The sequence below is a fragment of the Podarcis raffonei genome, chromosome 3 (assembly GCF_027172205.1).
Source record: "Podarcis raffonei isolate rPodRaf1 chromosome 3, rPodRaf1.pri, whole genome shotgun sequence".
NCBI classification, from domain to species: Eukaryota; Metazoa; Chordata; class Lepidosauria; order Squamata; family Lacertidae; genus Podarcis; species Podarcis raffonei.
Genome location: NC_070604.1, coordinates 87925968 through 87949510, shown reverse-complemented (window position 1 = coordinate 87949510; position 23543 = coordinate 87925968). Strand labels below are relative to the sequence as shown.

General features: G+C 42.0%; 1 protein-coding gene across 1 annotated transcript in view; it reads right to left on the bottom strand.

Moving 5' to 3' along the window:
• Positions 1-13274, bottom strand: part of GLP1R (glucagon like peptide 1 receptor) — a 94685-nt gene extending 81411 nt beyond the window's left edge. The window contains exon 1 of the mRNA XM_053382928.1: positions 12858-13274. Coding sequence (XP_053238903.1) covers positions 12858-12947 — 90 coding nt within the window. The 5' untranslated portion in view covers positions 12948-13274. The remainder of the gene's footprint in view (positions 1-12857) is intronic.
• Positions 13275-23543: the final 10269 nt, after the last annotated feature.

Sequence of the window (23543 nt, the reverse complement as noted above, 5' to 3'; positions counted from 1 at the left end):
GTGCTCTGGTCCATGGGGTCACAAAGAGTCAGACATGACTAAACAACTAAACAACAAAAATCAACTCAAGGGAATTTTAATTCAGGGGTGGGTAGGTGCTGGTGTGAGAGAGCGAGAGAGAGAGAGCATCTACTTCATTTAAATTGAATCATGTACTGATTATTTACCCCCCTTGAGCAAAACAGGAAGGAAGCTGGGGGACAAAACTAGAATTAGTTGGCTCTGTCTGTCATTGGCTCCAATTCCACCTACAGTTGACCTCCACTCCTAATGCCCTACCAATCCCCAACTGGCACCAGCCACCACTGGACAACCCTTAAATAATACACACACACATACAAATACAAATCCAGGCTTGTTGGTATCTGGTGCAGATCAGCATAAATACCTTCCGCTTCAATAAGACAGCCTAAGCTCCCTTCACAGATCCCCAAGTGCATTTAGAAGTAAAAATAAAATCCATCGTCAGACACAGAGAAGTTCAGTTCTGAGAACAGTTGTGGCCTTGTTAGATTCTCTTCCAAGTAGCAAAAACACTCTGTAGCCATTCACACCCCCTTCAGTTCAAGGCTGAACACTGTTTTTCATAAAAGGACAATAAAATAACACATAAGGGAGTGAGAACAATGAAAACATTGGGACTTTATAAGGGATACACTAGTCTGGGGCAGCCCTAGCACTCCTAATTAGGCTGTAGGGAATTAAAACTCTAAAGTCCCTGCACATCTGTCTTTAGAAAACCATTACATTGCCCAATTTAATTTAAGTTCTGTGCTGCTAACTGTTCAATTTGTTATCCGTTATAGAAAAGGGGAGGAAAAGAGCAAGGGTGGGAGAGTTTCTGACATACACTACAACAAAGTTTGCAAGAAATAAGAGTGGAAAGGGAGCGACAACAAAGTGGAAGCGTTCATGGGGATATACTACAAAACTTCAGAGAAATCAAGACCTAGAAGCAATAACAAGAGGGGGAAACATAGGCATAGAAGATGAACAAACAGCAATGAAATTCAATCAGCAGCATTAAAGTGGAAATCTGAACAACGGTTGATTAATGGGCTGTTGCATTAAGAGCAATAAAAGCAAGGACGCCATCAACAATATGTAGCAAGAGCATGTAGGCATCAGATGCCATTCTCATCTACATTTGGCATCTTACATGTTGCACAGGCTCACCAGGCCAAGCAATGAAAATGCAAGGACTACAATGATACAATGAAGCAAGGAAAATGCAAGGAATACAGCTGCAGAGACTACAAAAGCCACCAGTCAATATATTGTGCCCCAAAGCACATGTGGAATGCCTTTCACTTTCCACTAAGCAAGTAAAGCCTGCTCTGCCTGCTCATACAGAGTGAAGGAGAAGCACTTATGAGACAAGCAGGCATTGCTCCTCTGCAAGTCTGACTCCAAGTACATATCTTTAGAAATTGAACACTGCTCGCACCTCTCTAGATAGCATTACATACATTAGCTAGAGATCACAGACCCTGGTTCCTAAAACTCACTCCTAATTTTTCCCAGATCCCATCCCACAACTCTTCACAATTAAAATGCCACTACCTGTAGATTTCCAACACTGCTGCAATAGGTAGGCTCTTCATTCTGTATATCCAACTCTTCAGAACATATGGCTTTGTTTGTGCCAGGGCGCTGTCTGTAAGAAATCGATTTTTAGCAGAAGGCTACAAAAAAGTTAGTAGCCTTTCCAACCACGGAAGAAATTTATTCCAACCTAATTTAGCTGCTGTGGTGCAATCTCCCACCTGACCCCTTCTGCAGCTTCTATTAGATAGCCAATTCTATGGTGCGCCTAAGCCCATTTCACATGCCAACATACATAGGAATAGGCAGGAAGTTTCACAATGAGTTATATTTGCCTCACTCTCCTGCCACCAGTAAGCATTCTTATTTTCTTACTTGCCAGGGTACAAAGCATCCATGCAATTGACGGGCTAGCAAGTGATTTTGTAGAAGGACTGGCAACAGCCTCCTTCCAGCTACCAGTGGTAAGAGTGAGCACCCATCACAGGGGGCATGAATAAGAGCCAGTGCTCACTCACTCAGAGACTGAACAGTTCAGATACAGAGATTCAGGACCGGAAGGGAGGACACCAGATAGGAGCATGCCTTGCCAAGACCCTATGCAAAAATCACCTTGGTGCAACAACAGCCACTTAAGACTGGCTAAAGCAGGAACAGATCCCAGCCCCCAACATCCCTGACCTTTTGCCATGCTGGCTAGGGCCAATGTGAATATGACCTCTGAAGGGCTACAAGTTCCCCATATGGGCTGAAGATGGGAAGATATAGCCATTAGAGTTTTGCAGGATGGACGGACACACAGATGTGAGTTTCTGAAGGGTGAATAAGACTAACCAAGTAGGACACTGGTGAAATCATCTTGGTGGACAGTTGTCCTCTCTGGGAATCTGAGGCAGAATAAGCAGTTGTGTTATCTGCACTCTGCGTGTGTATTTATAAACAGAAATAAACAATCACTAACAAGTCTCCAGTGCTCACTCTCATCTTGGGATGCAAGTCTATCCAATATACTTCTCTTAATTTCTCATTTTTCCAGTTTTATGTTCTGTTCACTTTTCTGTATCAGTCATCATCTTCTTATTTTAAGTCCTCATGTAAATCTTTAGTTTGTAAGTCCTAATGTAAGCCCTTAGTTTGCATTTCTCTTCATACACATTCTTGTATACAATCTTATCTGATGAAGACATTTGTGCAAGCTATTTTCCTTAATGCTACGCATTTTTTTGTTATTCTCCTGAATAAATGCATCTTTACCACAACACATTTTGGGGGGCTTGAGAACCAAATTGCACAATTTGAAGAATGCAGATATTGAAGAACAGCTGCACTTTGGCTTGCATACCATTTTGAAAAGTGTAAATCAGGCAGGTTCATGTTCAAATGCAATTTGAGCTAAATTTCTTCCGCATCTAAAAGGAAACTAAACGCTGTAGCATCAACCTCTGAATTTTCACACAGTGAGGAGAGATTGAAGTTAGCAATGCAGAAGGCCTTCCTATATGCTTCACCAGGCAGAATTTAAAAGCAAGTCATAAGAGCAACTTGAAGAAAAAACGAAGCTTAGACGCAAGAAAATAAGTTTTACTTTTGTGAAAGGGGAGGGCTTGCAAAACGAACAACATCCGTAAATCATATTTCAGTGGGTACACAGTAGCAGAGATACAGAAAGCTTCTCCATACAGAGCAGATAGTTGCCAGTGAAGAAGGCAGCCACCACAGGGAGCCATTTAGAGGGGGCACTGTGCTGCTATTTGTGCAGACATGACCATCCCCATCTTGCAGTCAATCATTCTAGCATTCTATACTTTTGCTCTCTGCAAACTCCCAAATCTCTTCGTTGTTGGCTTTCACTGTGGAAGAGTGAAATAAGATGTTTCCTTTGCAGAAGCAAAAACTTTACTTTCTGAAAGGCATTAAGCTAGATCTCAATTGTTTGAGGAATTTAAGCTTCTAGTGCTAACGTATTTGGCAATGCTAGTTTAGCATTTTGGTCCATGACATTGCACAACCTTAACTTGTGTTGTGATTTAAATCGTGCCACTATCAATACGTCTAGGTTAAATCACCTAACATAATTTATACACTTTCTTGTGCTTACAGGAAATGCATTCACGGCCTGGAATCTGATGCAACTAATGGGCTGTTTATTACCATAATCCACAGCCCACAGCAACAGTAGCAATACCTAAAGCATGAAACCAAATGGCATTGTACACCTTACTACTGCATAATAAGCAAATGCTCTTCACAACTATTACATCTTGCATTTGAGCTGCCACAGATAAATACCAAGTGATATTGCTGGTTGTTCCCTCATTGCCCATTACTGCAGCTCTTGTGTTAAACATGTGAATAAGAATTCAGTCCTCAAAAAAACCAATGCAATTGTGATGTCCTCATTTTGGTGCAATCATTCTGGCTGCAAAACAGGACTCATTTCATCATATATTGTATAAGTCTTTGTTCCCACTGAAGACCTAAAAAGAACATTTCATGCCGGAATTACCATCTCTTCCATCTATACTTTCCCACTCATTGCTAGGATAACTAGTTCTAAGGAGTACTTCCCTATACAGCTTAGGTCCAGGCTATCTGAAAGACCACATTCCCTCATACAAATCTGCCCAGGCTCTGAAATCTTCAGGGGAGGCTCTTCTCTCAGTCCCACCACCGTCACAGGGATGCTTGGTAGGGACACAGGAGAGGGCCTTCTCAGTGGCTGCTCCCAGACTTTGGAACTCCCTTCCAAGAGAAATTAGAAAGGCTCCCTTCTTCTTGTCCTTCCGCTGGCAGGACAACAAAAAGCCTGTTCTTATTCCAACAGGCTTTGGGGAACTGATTGTTACTAATGAAATAGTTGGTGCTGTGATGTTTTTATTGTAATGATCATTAGGTTTTAATAGATCTTATATACATAACGCACACACACACAAACATAGTTTAATTGCTTTTTAATGATTGCTTCCCAGTGTTTCAACAATACAGGTGCAGCAGCACCGTATGTTTTTCTAGGAACATGTCTCAAACATACAGAAAACATCTGGTACTGTTTGCACCTGTTCCTGGGTGCAACTGCTCATAAGGGCTGATAAGGGCTCCACTCACAAGTTTTTGTTTGAGAGAGGTCAATACCTTACTAAAGCGGTACTAACTTCCTTTGAACATCTGTCCACATATTATGCAGAATGCTGCAGAGAGTCAACTAAATTAGCAGCAGTATATATATATATATCTACATGGTGTTGCACTCATCACTAAATAGATCAGATTGTCCTGTTAAACTGGCTGTTAGGCTAACTGGCTAAAATAGCTTTCTAACACACAGGGATTTTGACTGGCAAAACTATTATCTGTAAGAATAGATGAAACAATCTGCTGCCCCAACTTATCTTTTTTTTTTTTAACATACTTCAGAGGAGAAGGAGAACTATAAGATCACTAAACAAAGGGAAAAGGCTGACATTCAAATATATATGTTTTTGCCAATATCCAGAAAATTGTGTGTTGAAGTATCCTGCTCACGTCCAACAATTATTTCTAGTTTTATACAAATAAAACTCTTGAGATGTCAGGTCATCTGACAGTTCCAGGTGGGAAGAAACAAGCAAGGAAAGACATACCGTATTTTTTGCACCATAACACTCACTTTTTTCCTCCTAGAAAGTAAGGGGAAATGTCTGTGCGTGTTATGGAGGGAATGCCTACGGGTGGCATGCCTGCGGATTTTCCTCCTCTAAAAACTATGTGCGTGCTATGGTCGGGTGCGTGTTATAGAGCGAAAAATACGGTAAATCCAGCAAGACTTTAGCAAAGTGCCATTAACTTAGTTTCAGTTACAACAGGGAGATCTCATGCAACGGATTCTGGCTGCAGATTTGTGATTGCTTGATGAGCTTCCATTAATTTATTTTTTATTTAACCTTTCAAAACAAGTACCGGTAGTTTCTCAAGGCAACTTAACAGTTACTATCTTAGCTGTAAGATATGAAACCAATATCTAAAAATGTACCACTTAAACCAGCATAAACCATTCCTGAGCAGACCAATGAAATCATATTGAAATTTAAAACAGAGCAACAACTGTTTAAAAATCTAACTTGGTTCAACAAGAAGCAAATTAAAACAAATATCTTTAGAAGCAACCAGAGAGAGAGAGCAAAACTTTTATATCCTACAGTACTTTTCTTTTTTGAACCCAGAGCAGTCTTGGATTGGGACTCTGAGCTCAACTGAGGGCTTTCCCTCAGTTTATCCTTCCTCCTGTGGCCCCTTTTTTCTACTCAAGAGTTGTCCCCTTCCACAAGCTGCTTCTCTTCACAGTGCAAAAGATGCAGCCTTGTGACAGGAGGAATAGCAAATGGTCATGCTTCAAAACTGATCCATTTATTACAGCTTTCACCAACTTGAATCAGGATGATGTATATATTAGCACGCATTTCAGAATACAAGGAAAGCAACCATGCATAACTCTCACTCTTGTCAACAGGAATTAACTATTTGCTATTCACTGGCAAGAACTGAAGAAACGTATGTCTCCGATGGGAGGCAGCAATTGTACAGGGCCATTTATAAATGCCTCTGAAACAAATACACCTCTCCATTATTTGTTAGCAAACATTCATTGCTTTGGCAGAAGGAGCATTTATGTCTTGGTTTCCTTTCCCTAAGCACTGGGAAATTACAAGCAGAATTTCTGCATGTTCGGTTTCCTTGAAGTTGAGTATTATTATTAGTATATTATAATCTGTTTACAAACTTTCCTGCTTAGAAAGAACAAGGAAACTGCAGGTGCACCAACATCCTATGTCTTTCAGTCAATTGCACAGTGGTTGTGAGCGCTCCAAATCTGGCAACAAGCAAAGAGGTAAAATGACAACTACCAAATGTGCTTGCTTTAAGCAAATGTGTGTACATTAAGGAGTCTCAGCAACCAAAATAAAGGAAAAGAACTGTAACCTTCTGAGCCGAAATGGACTGTGCATTTATGCAATTTCCCCACTCAAAAGTTTACAGCATCACTTTTAAACACTTAAATTACACCTGCCTGCCTTATCCGATGAATAAAAAACACAGGGTGGAGACAGTCACAGCTCTTACTTGCTACCTCTCCTTGATATGTGATTGCATTTTATTGTCTGAAAGTGGTCTGAAAAGAGCCCTGTGATAAAGTATAAACTTTAATTTACCAGTACTTTTTTTAGCAAAGATGTCATTCTTTCAGCTGAAATGGGACTCCGGGAAAAATAAGGATCGCAGAGATAACAGCAGTTTGACCTACAATGAAGATGGTATTGATTTTGCCTAAAAGGGGAATACAGTCAACAAATGGTCAGCAAATGACTGACCAAACCAGTTAAAGTGAGAAACAGGGACACAAGTTATAGTCCAAAGATGATAAAAGGGAGAGCTGACAAGGAAAACATGAAACTGTTAAATAAGGAAAATTATGAAAGTATTCAACCGCCATAACTGAAGAGACATGCTGTCAAATACCTGAAATTCTTGATATATAACAGGGGGATAAATTAGTAGTATGCCATAATCTCAATTTCTCTGGGAGAAGACTAGGCACAATGTAATAAAGGTGTTGTGCCATTTTTGACATTTAGGATTTGACAAGCAAAAGACATAGCACCTTCATGTTCAAGAGCAACCAAGCGAGTAAAGCAGTGAATACTTAATTTTCCCTTAGGAGATATTGGCAGTCTTAGTCACTACTTAAAATTTAAGAAAACATTTGCCCAAGCTGAAATTTGCACAACATTCTCATGAGACCACTACTCAATGGTGTGCGTATTTCCATTTGCAGATAAATTTCCACTACTGGTGTTCAAAAGGAGATTTGCATTTAAATACTTTGATGGCAATCTGGAGGGTAGGAGACAAACCAATGGCTGCCAGTTACAAGAAAGGAGATTCAGACTAAACATCAGAAAGGTCTTTCTGATAGTAAGAGCTGTTCAACAGTGGAACGGACTCCCTGGGCAGGTGGTAGGCTCTCCTTCATTGGAGATTTTTAACTGGAGGTTGGATGGTCATCTGTCATGGATGCTTTAGTTGAGATCCCTGCATTGCATGGGGTTGGACTAGATGACCCTCAGGGTCCCTTCCAGCTCTACAATTCTGCGATACTATAAATGCTTACATGCCACTTAAATCAAATAGCAGTGGGCATGATTACAACTTTACTGAATATAAGAAAACTTAACGGTTTAAAGTGGTACTAACAATATGTGAAACTTCCTGCAGAGTTTTACTCTTTAGTACAGATGTAATTTATGAAAAATTCAAGCTAAAGTTTTTTGAATGACTTCTATCAGACAATGGGAAGAAGCAAGTTATTATGTTAAAACACACGAGAAAGCGTGCACGAGAGAGAGCTCGCCCGCTGACTCAAAGCTACGATCCTTCCCTACTGATGAAAGATACACGTTTTCTCCTCTCAGCAATTTAAAGAGTTGCCCTAATCTATAGAGTGCAGCAAATATATGAATTCTCCACCCTTCTATACTGATTTCTCCACTTTGAAACTACCGCTCCACTTTAACGTTCATTCAGAAGACAGCATGAATAAACTGTCCAAAAATGCATGACGCTAACAGTTTGATTACTAAAAATGCTACTACAGGTAGAGAAGGAACTACAGACAGAGATACATTATGTTCCAGGAATACAATGTTCAGTATCAATTTTTGTGTAGCTATTGTGAGGACTTCACAACTGAATGGATCTTGAACAGAATGGATCTTTAAAGTGATACAATTTACATTTATTTTAATTCTTCAATGGCACAATCCAATCAGGAATGAAAAAGAGTTAATAGCATGGTTAAGTCACCTCAACGCATAAAATACAGTTAATACGCAAGCTGTCCACGTCAGGAAGTCTAGAGCAAGTAAAAGAGCTTCTCTTCATTTCCTCCCAGTTTATTCAAGATACTTGCATACCACTGATTGAATGGGTTAGTTATTGGAACAGCAGAAATATCTATGACGAGCTCCCCAGAGACAACAGAGCACAAGAAATGCAGTTAAGTGAGCACATTTCAAGTTGAGCAGTACATGAATGCGAATAAAGTACAGCATTAAACCAACAGATTTTGTTAGAAACATTTAAGGAACTTTAAACAGAAATGGAAAAGCAAGCAGCATAGATGGATGGGTTTCTTGGAATTTGCCAACAATTTTGCCAATAAAGCTATAAACCAATGCACACCTACCTGAGAGAAGTCCCACTGAATAACCATGTATAGAATTGAACTTAAACATATGTCTTAGAGAACAAGAAAACTATGGTGTGGCAGCTAGCTGATCAACAGCATCTTTTGAGATATGTATTTTCTGTGGTTAGTTGCTACAGGAATGAACATGACCTTTATTCAGTCTTGTGTGTATTAAGGAGTTTTCAAACAAGTTCTCTCTTCATTCTCATTCTCACAGGGTACCATCGAGCCCAAAGTTATCATTTTATAAGTCTTACTAAATTCAACTTTAAATTGCTCGATTTTGCCGGAATTGGATTAGTGGAGTACAAGTTATCATATTGTTTGCTTTTTAAACCCAATGTTGGGCATCTTTAAAAAATGGAAATAGCGAGTTGTGGCAAATATTTAAAGGATATTTTTGTAATACCCTTTCCTTCTTTAATGTGCAGCTCCCTTTTGAAGAATCGTGTTATTAGCTCTAACATATTGAAAACTTTTTATTACAACATTAAGAGGCTACTATTATTTGGTAAAACTTTTGTTTTTAAAAAAATGTTTGCAGCCCCATTGGGACTGATCCTTCATTTTTGCAGTATAGTAATATACTGCAGGTGACAGAATGAGAGCACATTAATAGAAACCAGAAGACACTGCACAAGTCTAACTCAGGGCAAAGCCACCTGGTCAAGAGAAGAAATGCAGAGAGGCTTGGTTATAAAACTGCACCAAGAGCTCATGTAATTCTAAAGAAGAAAGTGCCTCTTTCAAGTCCTTCTGTTGAGCAGCTCCTTGGGTTGCCTACAGCAAAAACAGTATCTGCCTAAGCCTATCCTCCCTCATGCTCAATGAGGCCTTGTCAGAGAAGCTTGCATCTTAAGATTGCTCTCTTAAGCAAATGGGACAAAGATATGAGTTTTTGCTTTTCATTCTGCATCTTCTCATTCTGTTCAATCCTTACTGTTGAAATGGCCTCATTCTGTCACCTGCACTACTGTGGTGGCAGCAGCCTCCTTCTCCATCCTTTATCTGCTCATTTTGTAATTCTGTTTCGTTCAGTCTTGGACCCATGGAATACTAATGAAGGATCCATTGAAGTATGCAACAGTGTGTCATTCTTCTTCCACTACCCCAATGACACCATTCCTGCCATATCCCCTCTAATCCTCATCATCGAGCTCAGAGTCTCACTTCCTCTTCATAAAGCAAACGCATTTCACAGGCAGTTATTGACCTCAAGGGCAGACACCTCCTGACAAGCAAGGATGACACTGGAACTTACTAGGTCAGAAGATATTCCTGAAAGCAGGACAATGACTGACCATTTATGAAATTATACATTTTATTTATTTTTAATAAACCTTTGTTGGTGTTTTGCAGGAGAGGGACCAGAAATCTCTTCAACATCTCCACATGGTGCAGTGGTTAGACTAGGACCAAGGAGACCAAAGTTAAAACCCCATTCAGCCATGAAACACACTAGATGATCATGGGTTAGTCAGTGTCAGTCAACATTATCTACCTCCATGGTTATGTTGAAGAGAAAATAAAGAGGAGAGAAGCCAACTATGCTGTTGTGAGTTCCTTGGCAGAAAGACAGAATATAAATGTAGTAAATATATAAATGATACCGCTACATTGAAAGACCCCCAAAAGGGGTTTTTTTAAGCCTAAATACTGAAGGTACTGAATCACAAAAGAATATTTATCCTATCCCAAGAACTCTTTCTACATTAATGGCAAAACTAATAAAGCAAAATTATACATTTTGCTGATACTCTCTCCCATTCTTTAAAGTCATGTATTTCAACTAGCAATTCAGTCTTGGCTTCATGCACTGCCTGTTAATGCTTTGAATAAACTCACACTGCAGCATAAACTTAACATTCTATTTACGGGGGACATTATCTTCAGACCAACTAACTGAACTTCATGATACTTTACTGCCCATACTTTTTAAAAAAAAAATCCCTCAGGATCTTTTCCAGCACACCTAGTTGGAAAGCTCTTTCTGGATGCTGTGTCAACCAAGAGGATTGGCAATAATTTGCTAACAGCTATAACTAAGACAAATAAGGAGGTTTATTCCATTATTGCAAAATCATCTTGTTCTCTTTTCTAGCATTTTCTATGGGATGCATGCTTTTTTAAAAAAGAAAAAAAGAAAAGTCTGACCACATAATTTACCATTTCCTTTTGACCAACACTTACAGTATGTGCCAATTTCTACTGGCAAAGAGGCACATGATGCTCATATGCAGGTGTCAAAATGTCCAGAATGTCTGTAGTTGAATCAAAACTACTTCAAGGTAAATGAAGGTAAACCATGATTCTTTTAAGAAGTTTAAATTTATGTGAAGTTGCTGAGACCACAAAAGATTCTTGGCCTGTATGCACACTTCCTTGGAGGAGAAGCCCACTGCATCTTTCTCATGAGCAAAAACATTCATTAGCTACACAAAGCTTAGCATTTTTAGGTATTTATTTTCAGTATATTTAAAGTCACAAAGGTAAGAAATTTTACCCTTTTAAAGAAAAGAAAAAGCACCCACAAATTCATAAGCATTTTATACAGACTTTGCATGTACTTAAAATATATTCAGCATCACACCTTCCCAGTTCTGAGAATGCTGAAACCCAGCACTGAGACTGGTACGGATAAGGTAACGATACGCAGATGAGGCCATTCAACACCTTTTTGAAAGCCCTATATTTTATTCTCCACTAGCAAACAACACAGTCCCAAACAATATACATGGGTACTTGTCTAAAATCCCTGGTAGAGGACAAGGATCCTGAGATCACGTTAAGGGTAGCCAAATTCTGTGCGATTGCCATAAAACTTAGGGAACAAGCTATGCTATCATAATGATTAAGGCCTTAAATGATAATTTTAGGCTATATGTTAGTGACTAAGTTTTAATGTATGTATTTTTTAACTGTTGCTTTACCTGTATTGCCCCTGTTATACCTAATTGCAAATTCAAATGTATCCCTATCGTGTTTTATGACTTCCTTGATATTGTATGTGGGCTGGAACTGGTCTGTGACCGAAGTAATAAAAATTCATTCAATTCATTCATATATGGGTATTGTATACCCCAATGCAGATGCTGCTTGAGTAGCCTATATACAAATTGAAGCTGTCTTTGCAAGTTCACTTAATGCCATCCAAGTCCCTGACACAGCCAGCTAATCTGAGCATCCCACCCCCAATAGTCTTCTAAAGGCAATGCCACACACAACAGCAGACACCAAGAGGCAGAGTAGTGCTTGTATGGCTGTAGGAAACAGCTCCAGAGTGAACTATAGCAGAAATGCTTCAGCTGGGATCAAGTGGCTTTTGTTTAGGAGCGCCTGACACCCAGAGAAATCAGTCTGCCGGTACTCTAGGAGAAGTCGGCCCCCCTTTTCACCCCTGTGCCAGGCATGGGTCTATTATATTGTCAAGATTTTGAGATGAGCGCGTCTTAGACCAGTGGAACACTCAGTTTCTGAACGCTGCTTTGCGATACCGGTTGCAAACAGCCATTTGATAAGCAATGATTTAGGGGGGGGAAACAAAAACTGTGTAGATCGTATAAACTTTTGACGGTGGTTGCAACCCCGCCAGCTTTACAACGGAACTCCCTCACCCACCCACCTCCCGCACTATTGCTCAGATATATGCAGCATAGCCCGGCTGCCCTGGGCCTACGGAAGGAGGAAAGCGGCGGAAGGGAGAATGGTAACTGCCAAGAAATCCAACTACGTCGAGCTCCTCTGCCCTCGCAGACCAAACTGCCTGAAGACAAGGGAGTTGTCCGAGGGGCGGGAGAAAGTGGCTCAAAAGACGACGCTCCCTGATTTTGCTGGCTGGGGGTGGGAGCGAGAGGGATCGACGCCGGCAGCCCTAGCGCTGTGTCTTGGGGCAAATGGTGCTTCCCCCTCCCCCCACTTCTTCCTCTCGCACTCGCTCGGGGCAAGACCGCGGAGGGAAAGCCGAGCAAAGACAAGCAAACCCCGTCGAGTAGTAGTAGTAGTAGCCAAGCTGCAACCCGGCCAAGCGCCCTCGGTTATAGCGCTCAGCCCCTCGCCTTCGCCCCGCGCCCTCCTCCCCGTCACGACTCACCCGCCTCGAGGGAGTCGCTCCGCCGGTGGCTAAGAGCAAAGCCAGAGTGAAGCTTTTCCAGGGAGCAGCCGGCGCCGACGACGGAGGCATGTCTCTGCCGCCGGAGTTGCCCCAAGAAGCGCAAGCCCCGGCAGCCGCCTCGGCCACAGCAACCGCAGAGGGAGGAGAGGCAGGCAGGGGCGCGAGGCCACCTCAGGCGCGCATCGAGGAGAGCGCGAGAGCGCCCAGCGGCGGAGTTGGAGTGAAGTTTGGCGCGCGGGCTGGGCGGCATTTGTAAGCTGGGCGAGGGGGCCGCCTCGGCGCGGAGCTCAGCCCCTGCGCGCGCCTCGCCAGCCAATCGCTTCCAGACGCAGGACGCGCCCCCAGCCGGAGTTCGGACGGCGAGGACCTGCGGCGCAGCCGCCAGGCGCCCCCCGCGCGGCTGCCCTGGGCAAACGCCTCGCAAGCGCGCGCCCCTCGCCGCCACGTGATCGCAGGCGCTGCCCCGGGCTTGTTACTTCGCGCTACCCGTCCTTTTTCCCGCGGGGTGGATCATCGAGCCATGGCTGCTACCCCTTGGGAGCTCGGTAGGTGTTTCCCCGCCGCTGGCTTTTCGCCTTGGGAAAAGCTTTCCATCTGCTCGTTGGTTCTCGAGAGCGCGGAGGGCCGGGAGGAAGGGCGACCTTGGGACCCACGAGCCCCTTTCTGGGTTGTACTTTCAAGCGCGATTGGAAAGGGTAGGAGAGTGCAGCCTTGCTAGGAAGCAGGGTCCGTTTCTCCTGCTAATCTGACAGTGCTGCTTGGGTCACACGGTCAACCGCTGCCTGCTTCTTCTGAGTAGACCTACAGAGGATTGCCACTGTAAGGGATCTGGAGCAAACGTCTCACAAGCCACCTTTCGTCTTCAGTCGCCAGTCCCTTCACACAAACAAAAGTTGCCTTCCATATGAGGAAAAGTTGCAATATTTGGGAGTAAGGGGAACATGGTAAAGGTGCGTAAATATGATGTGGAGAAAATAGAGTAACATTTCTCCCTCATAATGTTAGAGCTTGGGGCCTTCCAGGGGAGCTGGTGAAGTTTCAGGACAGATAGAAATACAGTGGTACCTCGGGTTAAGTACTTAATTCGTTTCGGAGGTCTGTACTTAACCTGAAACTGTTCTTAACCTGAAGCACCACCTTAGCTAATGGGGCCTTCTGCTGCTGCCGCAACGCCGGAGCACAATTTTTTGTTCTCATCCTGAAGCAAAGTTCTTAACCTGCAGCACTATTTTTGGGTTAGCAGAGTCTGTAACCTGAAGCGTATGTAACCTGAAGCGTATGTAACCTGAAGCGTATGTAACCTGAAGCGTATGTAACCTGAGGTACCACTGTACTTCTTCACACAGCATTGTTAAAACCGTGGCATTTGCTCCCATAAGATGTTGGCCACCAACTTGGGTGGTTTTCAGAGGGGCTTAGACAGATTCATGGAAGATAGTCACTATAGCTAGCATAACATGTTCTCTCTTCGCTGAGAAGCAGAATACCAGCTGCTGGGAATCACAAGTGAAGAGAGCACTGTTGCAGTAGGCTTTCCATAGTCATCTGATCATTAGATCCACGATCCTGGATCAGGATCATTAGATTGGCCTTTGGCTCAATCTAATGGCTCTTATATGTTTGTATTGTTCAAAACTCAGGGGTGGAGTTAGGTGCATCAGGAATGGTTTTGAAAAAAATATATACTGTAAAGGGGTTTCTGGTTTAAAGCAAAAACAGAAAACAAAGTAGAGCCCAAAAGTCTGAAGTCTACCCACCCCATGTCTGCTCTCCTGGATATAGAAATGGTGGGGACTGAAACTCAGTTAGATAATTTTAGATGCTGGACTTAATGGTCTTATGCACACCCATTCCTTTAGGTGGTAATGTGTATTACTTCACTTTAAAATGTGCTACAGCAGGGGGCCTATCTGCTGAGTAGAGCCCTGGATGTCTGCCTCACAGCTCCTCAATGTAGATTAGCAGTGAAAGACTGATTCTGTGCTCCAGGGAGGCCTGTGAAGCCTCCTCATTCTGTTCACAGGTCCCAAAGATCGAGGTAAACAGGTGCATGTTGAGTTGATGACTGCATTGTTGCACAGTTGTCCTAGGCAGGGAGTTCCATAAATGAGCTGTTGCAACAGACAAGGCCCTAAGCAACTCTCATGCATCACCCAAAGGTAGAACCACAAAAAAACCTCAGCAAATCTCAATGGTTGAACTGCCACACATGAATTATAGCTATGGAATGTCCATTTTTACTTCTTTAAAAAATGGATCCACTAGACTTGTCTCATCAGGATGCTTAGATTGAACTCATGGAGCTTTTCACCATATAAATCACTGCAGTGTCTGCTATTAAATGGACTTCAGTCATCAAACTATCTTTCAGTGAAAAACAGCAAACACAACATATTAAATATTTTTGAATATAGAATGCTTACATGTGCATTTTTTATCATCCACGTGCATATTATATTATATTTTTATGTTTGTACCTCTCTTTTTATCATACAGAAATGTAAGTATACTACTTAGAGATTTTTAAGTATTAAATGGTTAATCTTTTACATTTATTTAAGTTTTATGTTATTTATGCACTGTGACTTGCTGCTATTTTTATTGATTTTAGTTAGTAATTACTGTAATCGTTAAGAGTGAAGTCCTGCTTAATTGTTATTTGATGATATTGAGAGTTAATTTTATTGTGTGTTATTATATTCTAATGGGTTATTGAATTTTATTTGACATAAGTTGTCTATTTTAAAGTTATGTTTTTGTTATGACTTTTGTATTGAATCAGATTATTATAAGGTGTGTGATCTTTCATGTATATTTTGTTGTTGTAAACTGCCTTGTGTATAATAATATAGAAAGGCGATATACAAATTAAAAGTGAAATGAAATGAAGAGTTGTTTAGAAATGCTTTTATATAACTATATATGTGCCATATATCTCTGTGGCAAATGAGTGTTTTCTACAGATAACTGCCCCTAGGGAAGCAGGATTAGTTTCTTGCCCCAACCACAGCGACAAATGTCACCATCATACATAATGTGTGAAACAGCTCTCAGCAGAGACTTCCTGACACTTTTTAAGAATAGTCTCCTAAGTCTGCAAAAGTAAAATATCAAGTAATTGTTTGCAGAATGCATTCACCATTAAATATCAACAAAACCTGACTTTTTTTGCACTGAGAGAAAACAGACAATTATATTGTTTTGTTTGTTGAGATGTGTATCTGAAAGGGATGGAACAAGTTGACATACAATGATGATAATGCAGCCTATCCAGAATATTGCATTGAATCAACTCAATTAAATTAGTTTGACCCTTACATCAGTTCTGATGGGAGTATTCAAATCTAAAACACAGCATGGAAACATAATATTCGGGTTCTTTACTCCAACCTTGTATGTGTCATTTCAGTTGAAACAAGTGGTGATAAAATTGACATATTTGTTTAACAATGAATATATCAACTTTAGAATAACCATGTTCAGGGTTCACTGGAACCTTGGGGACTGAGAGCTCCAATGGTGCTTCCCATCTGCAGTTTCCCTAGGTCCCTCAGTACCATTAATGGAGGTTGAATAGGAAGCAAAGGAGTTGGTGTTCTGGTAGCTGTTATGGCACTGAGTGTGGGCAGTTGAGAGTAGAGAAGTAGGGAAATGTTCTCTGTTCCAAATTTTCCCTCCTGTGCTCCCTGGGCTATTTTAAATGTGTGCTTCCTGCTCATTTGGGGATGGAGGGGCATGTCATCTAGAAGTACATCTTAGATCAGGGTTTTCTAACTTGTGGCCCTCCTGATATTGGACTCCCAGCTCCCATCAGCCCCAGCCAACAGGGCCAATGAGCCTGGTTCCAAATCCCAACTTGCCTGCAAACTTCACTGAGTAGTCTTGGGGTGACCACATTCTTGCAGCCTAACATCTCTCACAGGTTGTAGGGAGGAACCAACTATGCTACTTTGGAGAAGAGGTGGGATATAATATAGTAGATAAACACTACCAGATGATTTCAACCCAGAGGTAAGTCCCATTGAGTTCAACGAGGCTTCCTGCTAGAACTGCTCTGCAGCCTAACAGTCTGCCTATCTGGCTATTACTCATTGGGACCTTAAAACATCTCCATGAGTTGGCAAGGTACAGAGGTTGTCAAAGGTCAGAAATGACACATTCCCCTTTCTAGAGACAGGTAGGCAGATGCTGTACACCAACAGACATTATTAAATAATACAAGGTCAGCTTCGGCACATTTTGTAAAGTGATACAGGCTGTGATATAGAATAAAGTGCATAGCAAGAGTGAAGAGTATTGCAAGATGCTTGTCTCCTATGTCGGTATAAAAGGTAAGGGACCTCTGACCATTAGGTCCAGTCGTGACCGACTCTGGGGTTGTGGCGCTCATCTCGCTTTATTGACCGAGGGAGCCGGCGTACAGCTTCCGGGTCATGTAGCCAGCATGACTAAGCCGCTTCTGGCAAACCAGAGCAGCGCACAGAAATGTCGTTTACCTTCCCGCCGGAGCAGTACCTATTTATCTACTTGCACTTTGACGTGCTTTCGAAGTGCTAGGTGGGCAGGAGCAGGGACCGAGCAATGGGAGCTCACCCCATCGCGGGTATTCGAACCGTCAGCCTTCTGATCGGCAAGGCCTAGGCTCTGTGGTTTAACCCACAGCTCCACCCGCGTCCCCAAACATGTCGGTATAGTCAGGACTTATTTAAGGAAGTACCGACATTGGTGAAAACTTCAGAAGCAGGGCACATATCAGGAAAAGGCACCACATAAGCTGCGTTGTAGAACAATGTGCAACATTTTTAGTGGCAAATGGTTAAAATGTTGACCATCCTGGCTGAATGCATTTTTAGCACTTCAGGAGGTGCTTTAGATTGGGGAAATAGCAAGGGAAAGGAGGAACTAACCCCCATTTCAAGGCACCAAGACTCCCAATCAAATCCAGAGCCCTCCCCAGCTGCATGTAGCTACAAATAAAATTGCTGGGAGATCCGATCATGGACCCGACTGTAAAATGTCTGGTTTAGTCCAGACTGTGGCTGCTGCTCTCTTTATCTGAAATGAATCTAATGTAATGTGAACTGCTGGTTTTTCCTCCCATGACCCTCGGTATCTGAAAAGTGTTTATGGTACAGAAGTATATTATTATTATTTATTATACATATTCCACTTGTCCTTCAGGAAGTGTGGAGCAAGTGGGACTTCCAGACAGGTTAGAGAGCGCTGCTTAGCTTTAACAGAGTAGTAGAATCATGCAATCTTCTGGCTATTCTCTGGGGCAATGTGGTTTAAGTTAATCAAAAGCACATTTAGAAAGATCAAATAGAAATGCTACACTTTAATTATAGCTATCAAATAGCCATTATCTAATAGCAGAAAACAGGCTCAAGTCAGTTATTCTTAATGACCAGAATAACACAGGGCACTTCTCTGTGGATGCAAGGAGAACATCGAGCAATTTAGCAAATTGTGGGAGGCATTGGTGAAAGGCATTTCAGCTGTGGTGGGAGTATGTTTTCGGTTTCTCTTAACTTCATCAATTGACCAATGTGTCATTGCTGAAAAGCTTAATTCCGCTTCCCACATCAGAGGCAGTGTAAGGATAAGAACAACTTAACTGCAGAGATTCGGTCAGTGTGCTTATTCTTAAATATATTGCCTTTGATGTAGAAAGTTAACTAAAGAGTGCCCAAGTGCTAACTGAGCACAATCCAGCAGAAGTTAAACATTTTAACCTTCCATTGATTTTTAATTCCCATTGAATCTTAAAATCATGTGCTTAATTGTCTACTATTTAAGTCAATGGGACTTTGACTGGATGCTGCTCGCTGAAATTCAAAAAAAGAGAGGTGTTCTAGTCCTAATTTATTTTAAGAAGTATTATCCAATATGTTGAGATAGCAGCAATATTTTCCTCCTTGAGCAGATTATTGGGTTAATTCAGGATTCCCGTGATTTATGGCAAGAAGAAGCCATTGCTCTGACTATGAACTGACAAGGGAGAAGTTACTTCCTTTCACTGAAGAAACAACTGGCAAAGCAGTTTCTAGAAAAGATGTTTCTGAAACAAAGCAACTAGCATACAGGTTAAATATTCTAAAGTCTAAGATAACTTTGCTTGATAAGCAATGCCATATTTAGTTCTGATACAGTGGTACTTCAGGTTGAGTACTTAATTCGTTCCGAAGGTCCGTTCTTAACCTGAAACTGTTCTTAACCTGAAGCACCACTTTAGCTAATGTGGCCTCCTGCTGCCGCCGCACCACCGGAGCACGATTTCTGTTCTCATCCTGAAGCAAAGTTCTTAACCTGAGGTAATATTTCTGGGTCTGTAACCTGAAGCGTATGTAACCCGTACTAACTTTGCCATCATAGTGAATCTAACAACCATTTACTATGTTCAGATATTTATCCAGAGCTTCGTAAACCATGGTTTATGGAACCACAGATGAACTCTCCTCTGATTTTCTCTTTCATCCCCCAATCATTGTACTGGCTTCAGTGTGGCAACCCTAGCTTGCATGAAACCACAGTTCCCCATGCTGTCCAACCTGGGAAACTCTGTATCAATGTCAGTTAGCAAGACAGGATGAGAAGCCAGGATCAGATCAGAGAGAGACCCAGTCCTGACTAATCTAGTTTGCTAAACAACATTATGGATGTTATGGGGAGCTCTGGTTTGATGTAAGCCAGGATCTGCACACCAAAGCTAGTACATGCTGAAAGGAGGGAAAGAGGTATTTGAGGGACGAGTGTGCAACCATGGTGTTGGTTTATGCATAAGGGAGTAAAGCAGCCTTATACAGTGGTACCTCGGGTTGCAGACACTTCAGGTTACAGACTCCACTAACCCAGAAATAGTACCTTGGGTTAAGAACTTTGCTTCAGGATGAGAACAGAAATCACGTGGCGGCGGCAGCGGGAGGCCCCATTAGCTAAAGTGGTACCTCGGGTTAAGAAAAGTTTCAGGTTAAGAATGGACCTCTGGAACGAATTAAGTTCTTAACCCGAGGTACCACTGTATTTAACACCTCTTAGTAGCAATAGGCAACTATCTAGTTCAGTGTGGTGTTGTTGTTGTTGTTTAGTCGTTTAGTCGTGTCCGACTCTTCGTGACCCCATGGACCAGAGCACGCCAGGCACTCCTGTCTTCCACTGCTTCCCGCAGTTTGGTCAGACTCATGTTTGTAGCTTCGAGAACACTGTCCAACCATCTCGTCCTCTGTTGTACCCTTCTCCTTGTGCCCTCAATATTTCCCAACATCAGGGTCTTCTCCAGGGAGTCTTCTCTTCTCATGAGGTCGTCATAACCTTTATATGCCTGTTGTCCATGGAGTTTTCTTGGCAGCGATACTGGAGTGGCTTGCCGGTTCCTGCTCCAGGTGGATCACGTTTGGTCAAAACTCTCCACTATGACCTGTCCATCTTGGGTGGCCCTGCATGGCATAGCTCATAGCTTCTCTGAGTTATTCAAGCCCCTTCGCCATGGCAAGGCAGTGATCCATGAAGGGGCTAGTTCAGTGTAGTCTACATTAACTGGCAGTGGCCATCTAGGTTTTCTGGCAGGGGCTTCCCCCAGCCTTGCCTAGAGATGCAAGGGATTGAATATGGGACCTTCTGTATGCACAGCAGATGCTCTACCACTGAGCTATGGGCCTCCATAAAATAAGGCCCCAAATTGTTCATTTAAAATAAGGAACTGTCTTATAGCAGTTCAGACTATTTGACCCAGGTATTGCGGCAAAAGCTTTCCAGAAAGTGACGTGACACTTTCTATGTGACCTATCAAATACAAAGAAGTTGCACATTTACCTTGCTTTACTCAAGTAGAAAATGCCATAAATAACTCCTGCATCTGTGACTTGTAGAACCTTGTGAAAACCTCCAAGGAGATTATACCAGATGACTTTTTACTATAGGGAAATCTGTACTCCACTTTTAAGAGCAGCTTTAAATTGAGTTTTGGGAAGGTGTTGCCCAGAACAACATCAGAAAGGACAGCCAAGGGTCTTGATAAATTACAATTCTTTGGGGCTCCAAGGGGTACTTGATTTGCTGTTGATAAGTGGGGGGAAACCTCTTAGGATACTTAAAATCTGACACTTGTAGCAGTAGCAGATAGATGTGTTTAAGTTCATTTCTTACAGAGACAATTGGAAACAGAAACAGAGGAGCCCCCTGAGCTCACTAAATGCTATTGCACCTGGTTTAGAAGCCAAGACTTATGAGCCACGGAGCACATTACTTCAAGCTGGGGGCGGGGGGGAACCATTTAGAGATCTGAAATCTGTATATCAGAAATGAAGTCAGAACATTTTTCCTTTATGGCCAGGTGATGTTTGCCTGGCAGCAGTTATAATTCAGTGCTCTACAAAAACAAGTAGAGCCTGCAACAAAATGTTCAGGGTTCCAGCCAGCCATGCCCTGTTCCAGGATACTGCATTCCAAGCACACATCTCCCATGCAGCAATCTTGCTCGTTCCTCAGTGGGTTGTTTTGGTGGTTCTTTCCTCCCCCCCCTTATTTTTTAAAGTGTGTACTTCAGCGAGCATCGGGGTGTCCCCTAAGCTTGCATATTTCTCCTTGTGTGTAGATGGTGCCGTTTTAGAAATATAATGCTTCGCACTCGGGAGAATCCTGTTTGCATGATAATGTCTCAGAACTTATCTCAGTAAGAAATATATACTGTTCCCATTTCCTAAAGCACATAGCAAGTCAGTTCATATTCACTCTCACAAGCTTCTCCTACAATGTGCCGAGCAATTCTAACAGGAGGGAGGGGATTCCTTGGGGAAGGACTGGACTCAATTGGTAGAGCGTCCCATCTGCCTTGCATGCAGAAGGTCCCTGGTGTCTCAAGGTAGGGCTAGGGAAGAACCCTGCCTGAAACCCTGGAGAGCCACTGCCAGTCAGTGTGGACAATACTGAGCTGGGTGGACCAATGATCTGACTCTGTATAAGGCTGTTACCTATCCAGTGCCAGATCCAAAGTCCCAAATGTTCATGGCAGCCTAGCTGGAAGGCAAGAAGAGTCTGTGCTTTTGGATTTTTTCCTCTGGTTGTCCCTCCCATTGATTCCATTGGGTGGGAAATTACCAGGCCAGCTCCAGAACTGGCATAGTTTAGGGCCATTTTGGGGCAGCAGGATATCTGAAAAGGGGAAGACTTAGAAACCTGTGGATTTATGTCCTCTTCTAATATGCTCCTAACATCCATCTAATTCAGTAGTGTCTACATCAACTTGCAGCAGTCCTCCAGGATGTCAGACAAGGGGGCTGTTCTATCTCCCCTACCAGGAACCCATCCTGTGAAGATTCCCTGTATCTTTTCCAGTCTGCAACATTAAAGAGCAGTTCCTTTGCATGAGGAGCCTAAACCTCAGAGCATAGTGACAGGTTCCCTGGTTGGCTGTTTCACAACATTGCATAACCACATCTGATATAGTTTGGTTAGATTCCAGAGGGGGTTTGGATATTACTTCTGCCTGTCAAGCTGCTTTTATATATTAAAGGTGAACCGCAAGTATATTGAAAGACTTACCAGCTGCAATTGGCTTCCCGTGGAGTAAGCATCCTACTTACTGCTTGTTTCTTTGACTGAAGTGAACAGGTGCTTGAGTGCAATGACAATCAGCCACTTGACTCGCAAACCCTGGCAGCTTAGTCAATGATTTCTTCTGCCCTAGGACTCTGAGAGGTGAATTCTGAACAAACTCTGCATTAGGATTAATAATAAATGTCTCATCTTACCTGGTCACTTAATGATTATTACAGTATTTAAACTCTGTGTCCTCGCAGTGCTGTGAACAAAATCCTTTTTTCCCCTTTTTTACTAACCAGAAGAGAGAAATCATTATTGATCTCAGAATGAATAAGAACTCTCTCCACACACACCCCAATAAATATGTGACTCTTGGCTTTAGATTAGGCTGTGTTTGGTTCTATATTTACTGGAACTTAAAATACACACACACAGTTTGTATCACCAAACCAACTTCAAAGCAAACTCAAAGGATCCAAATGACAAATGAATAGCATTTACCTACAAGTATTTATAACTGGCAAGCATTCTGGTATCTGACAAGTTCTTCCAGGGTTAGAATGAAATGTTTCTTGTTGACTATCAAAGGTATGCACAATACTTTTGCTGGGCCAAGTACTGTTAGCGTTTGATCTCCAGTAAGCACATCTGAAAGTAGTGGCAGAGAGGGTGGGGGCAGTTCCTGAGAAGGAAATCTCCCCAATCAAATATATTGCAATATCAACCATTATCCTGTTTATGTTGACTGTGATGAATAGCTCACTTAAGCCACCGTTTCTTTAACTTCATTTTATTTAATTCCATTGTCTTTAATGCTGCAAAAATTTGCTTAAAAAGAAGTATGTTGGTGTAAGTGGTTTGTCTTTTTCAGAGAAAAAAAACGATTAACAATTTGTATTATGGGAACGATTTATATCCATTCAACAGTTTCTGATAGGCAGTCTGATTCACAAAAAAGTCAAAATAGGGTACCTGGATTTGTGCCAGTTTAGTTCCACTGATCTTCCCAATGTGTGGGCTACTAAATCTAAATACAGCATAATTCTTTCGTTAACTAGGCTAATATGTTCCACTAACAATAAAAAAGTAAGTGGAAAGCTGGGGAAATCAAAACGCAAAACTAGA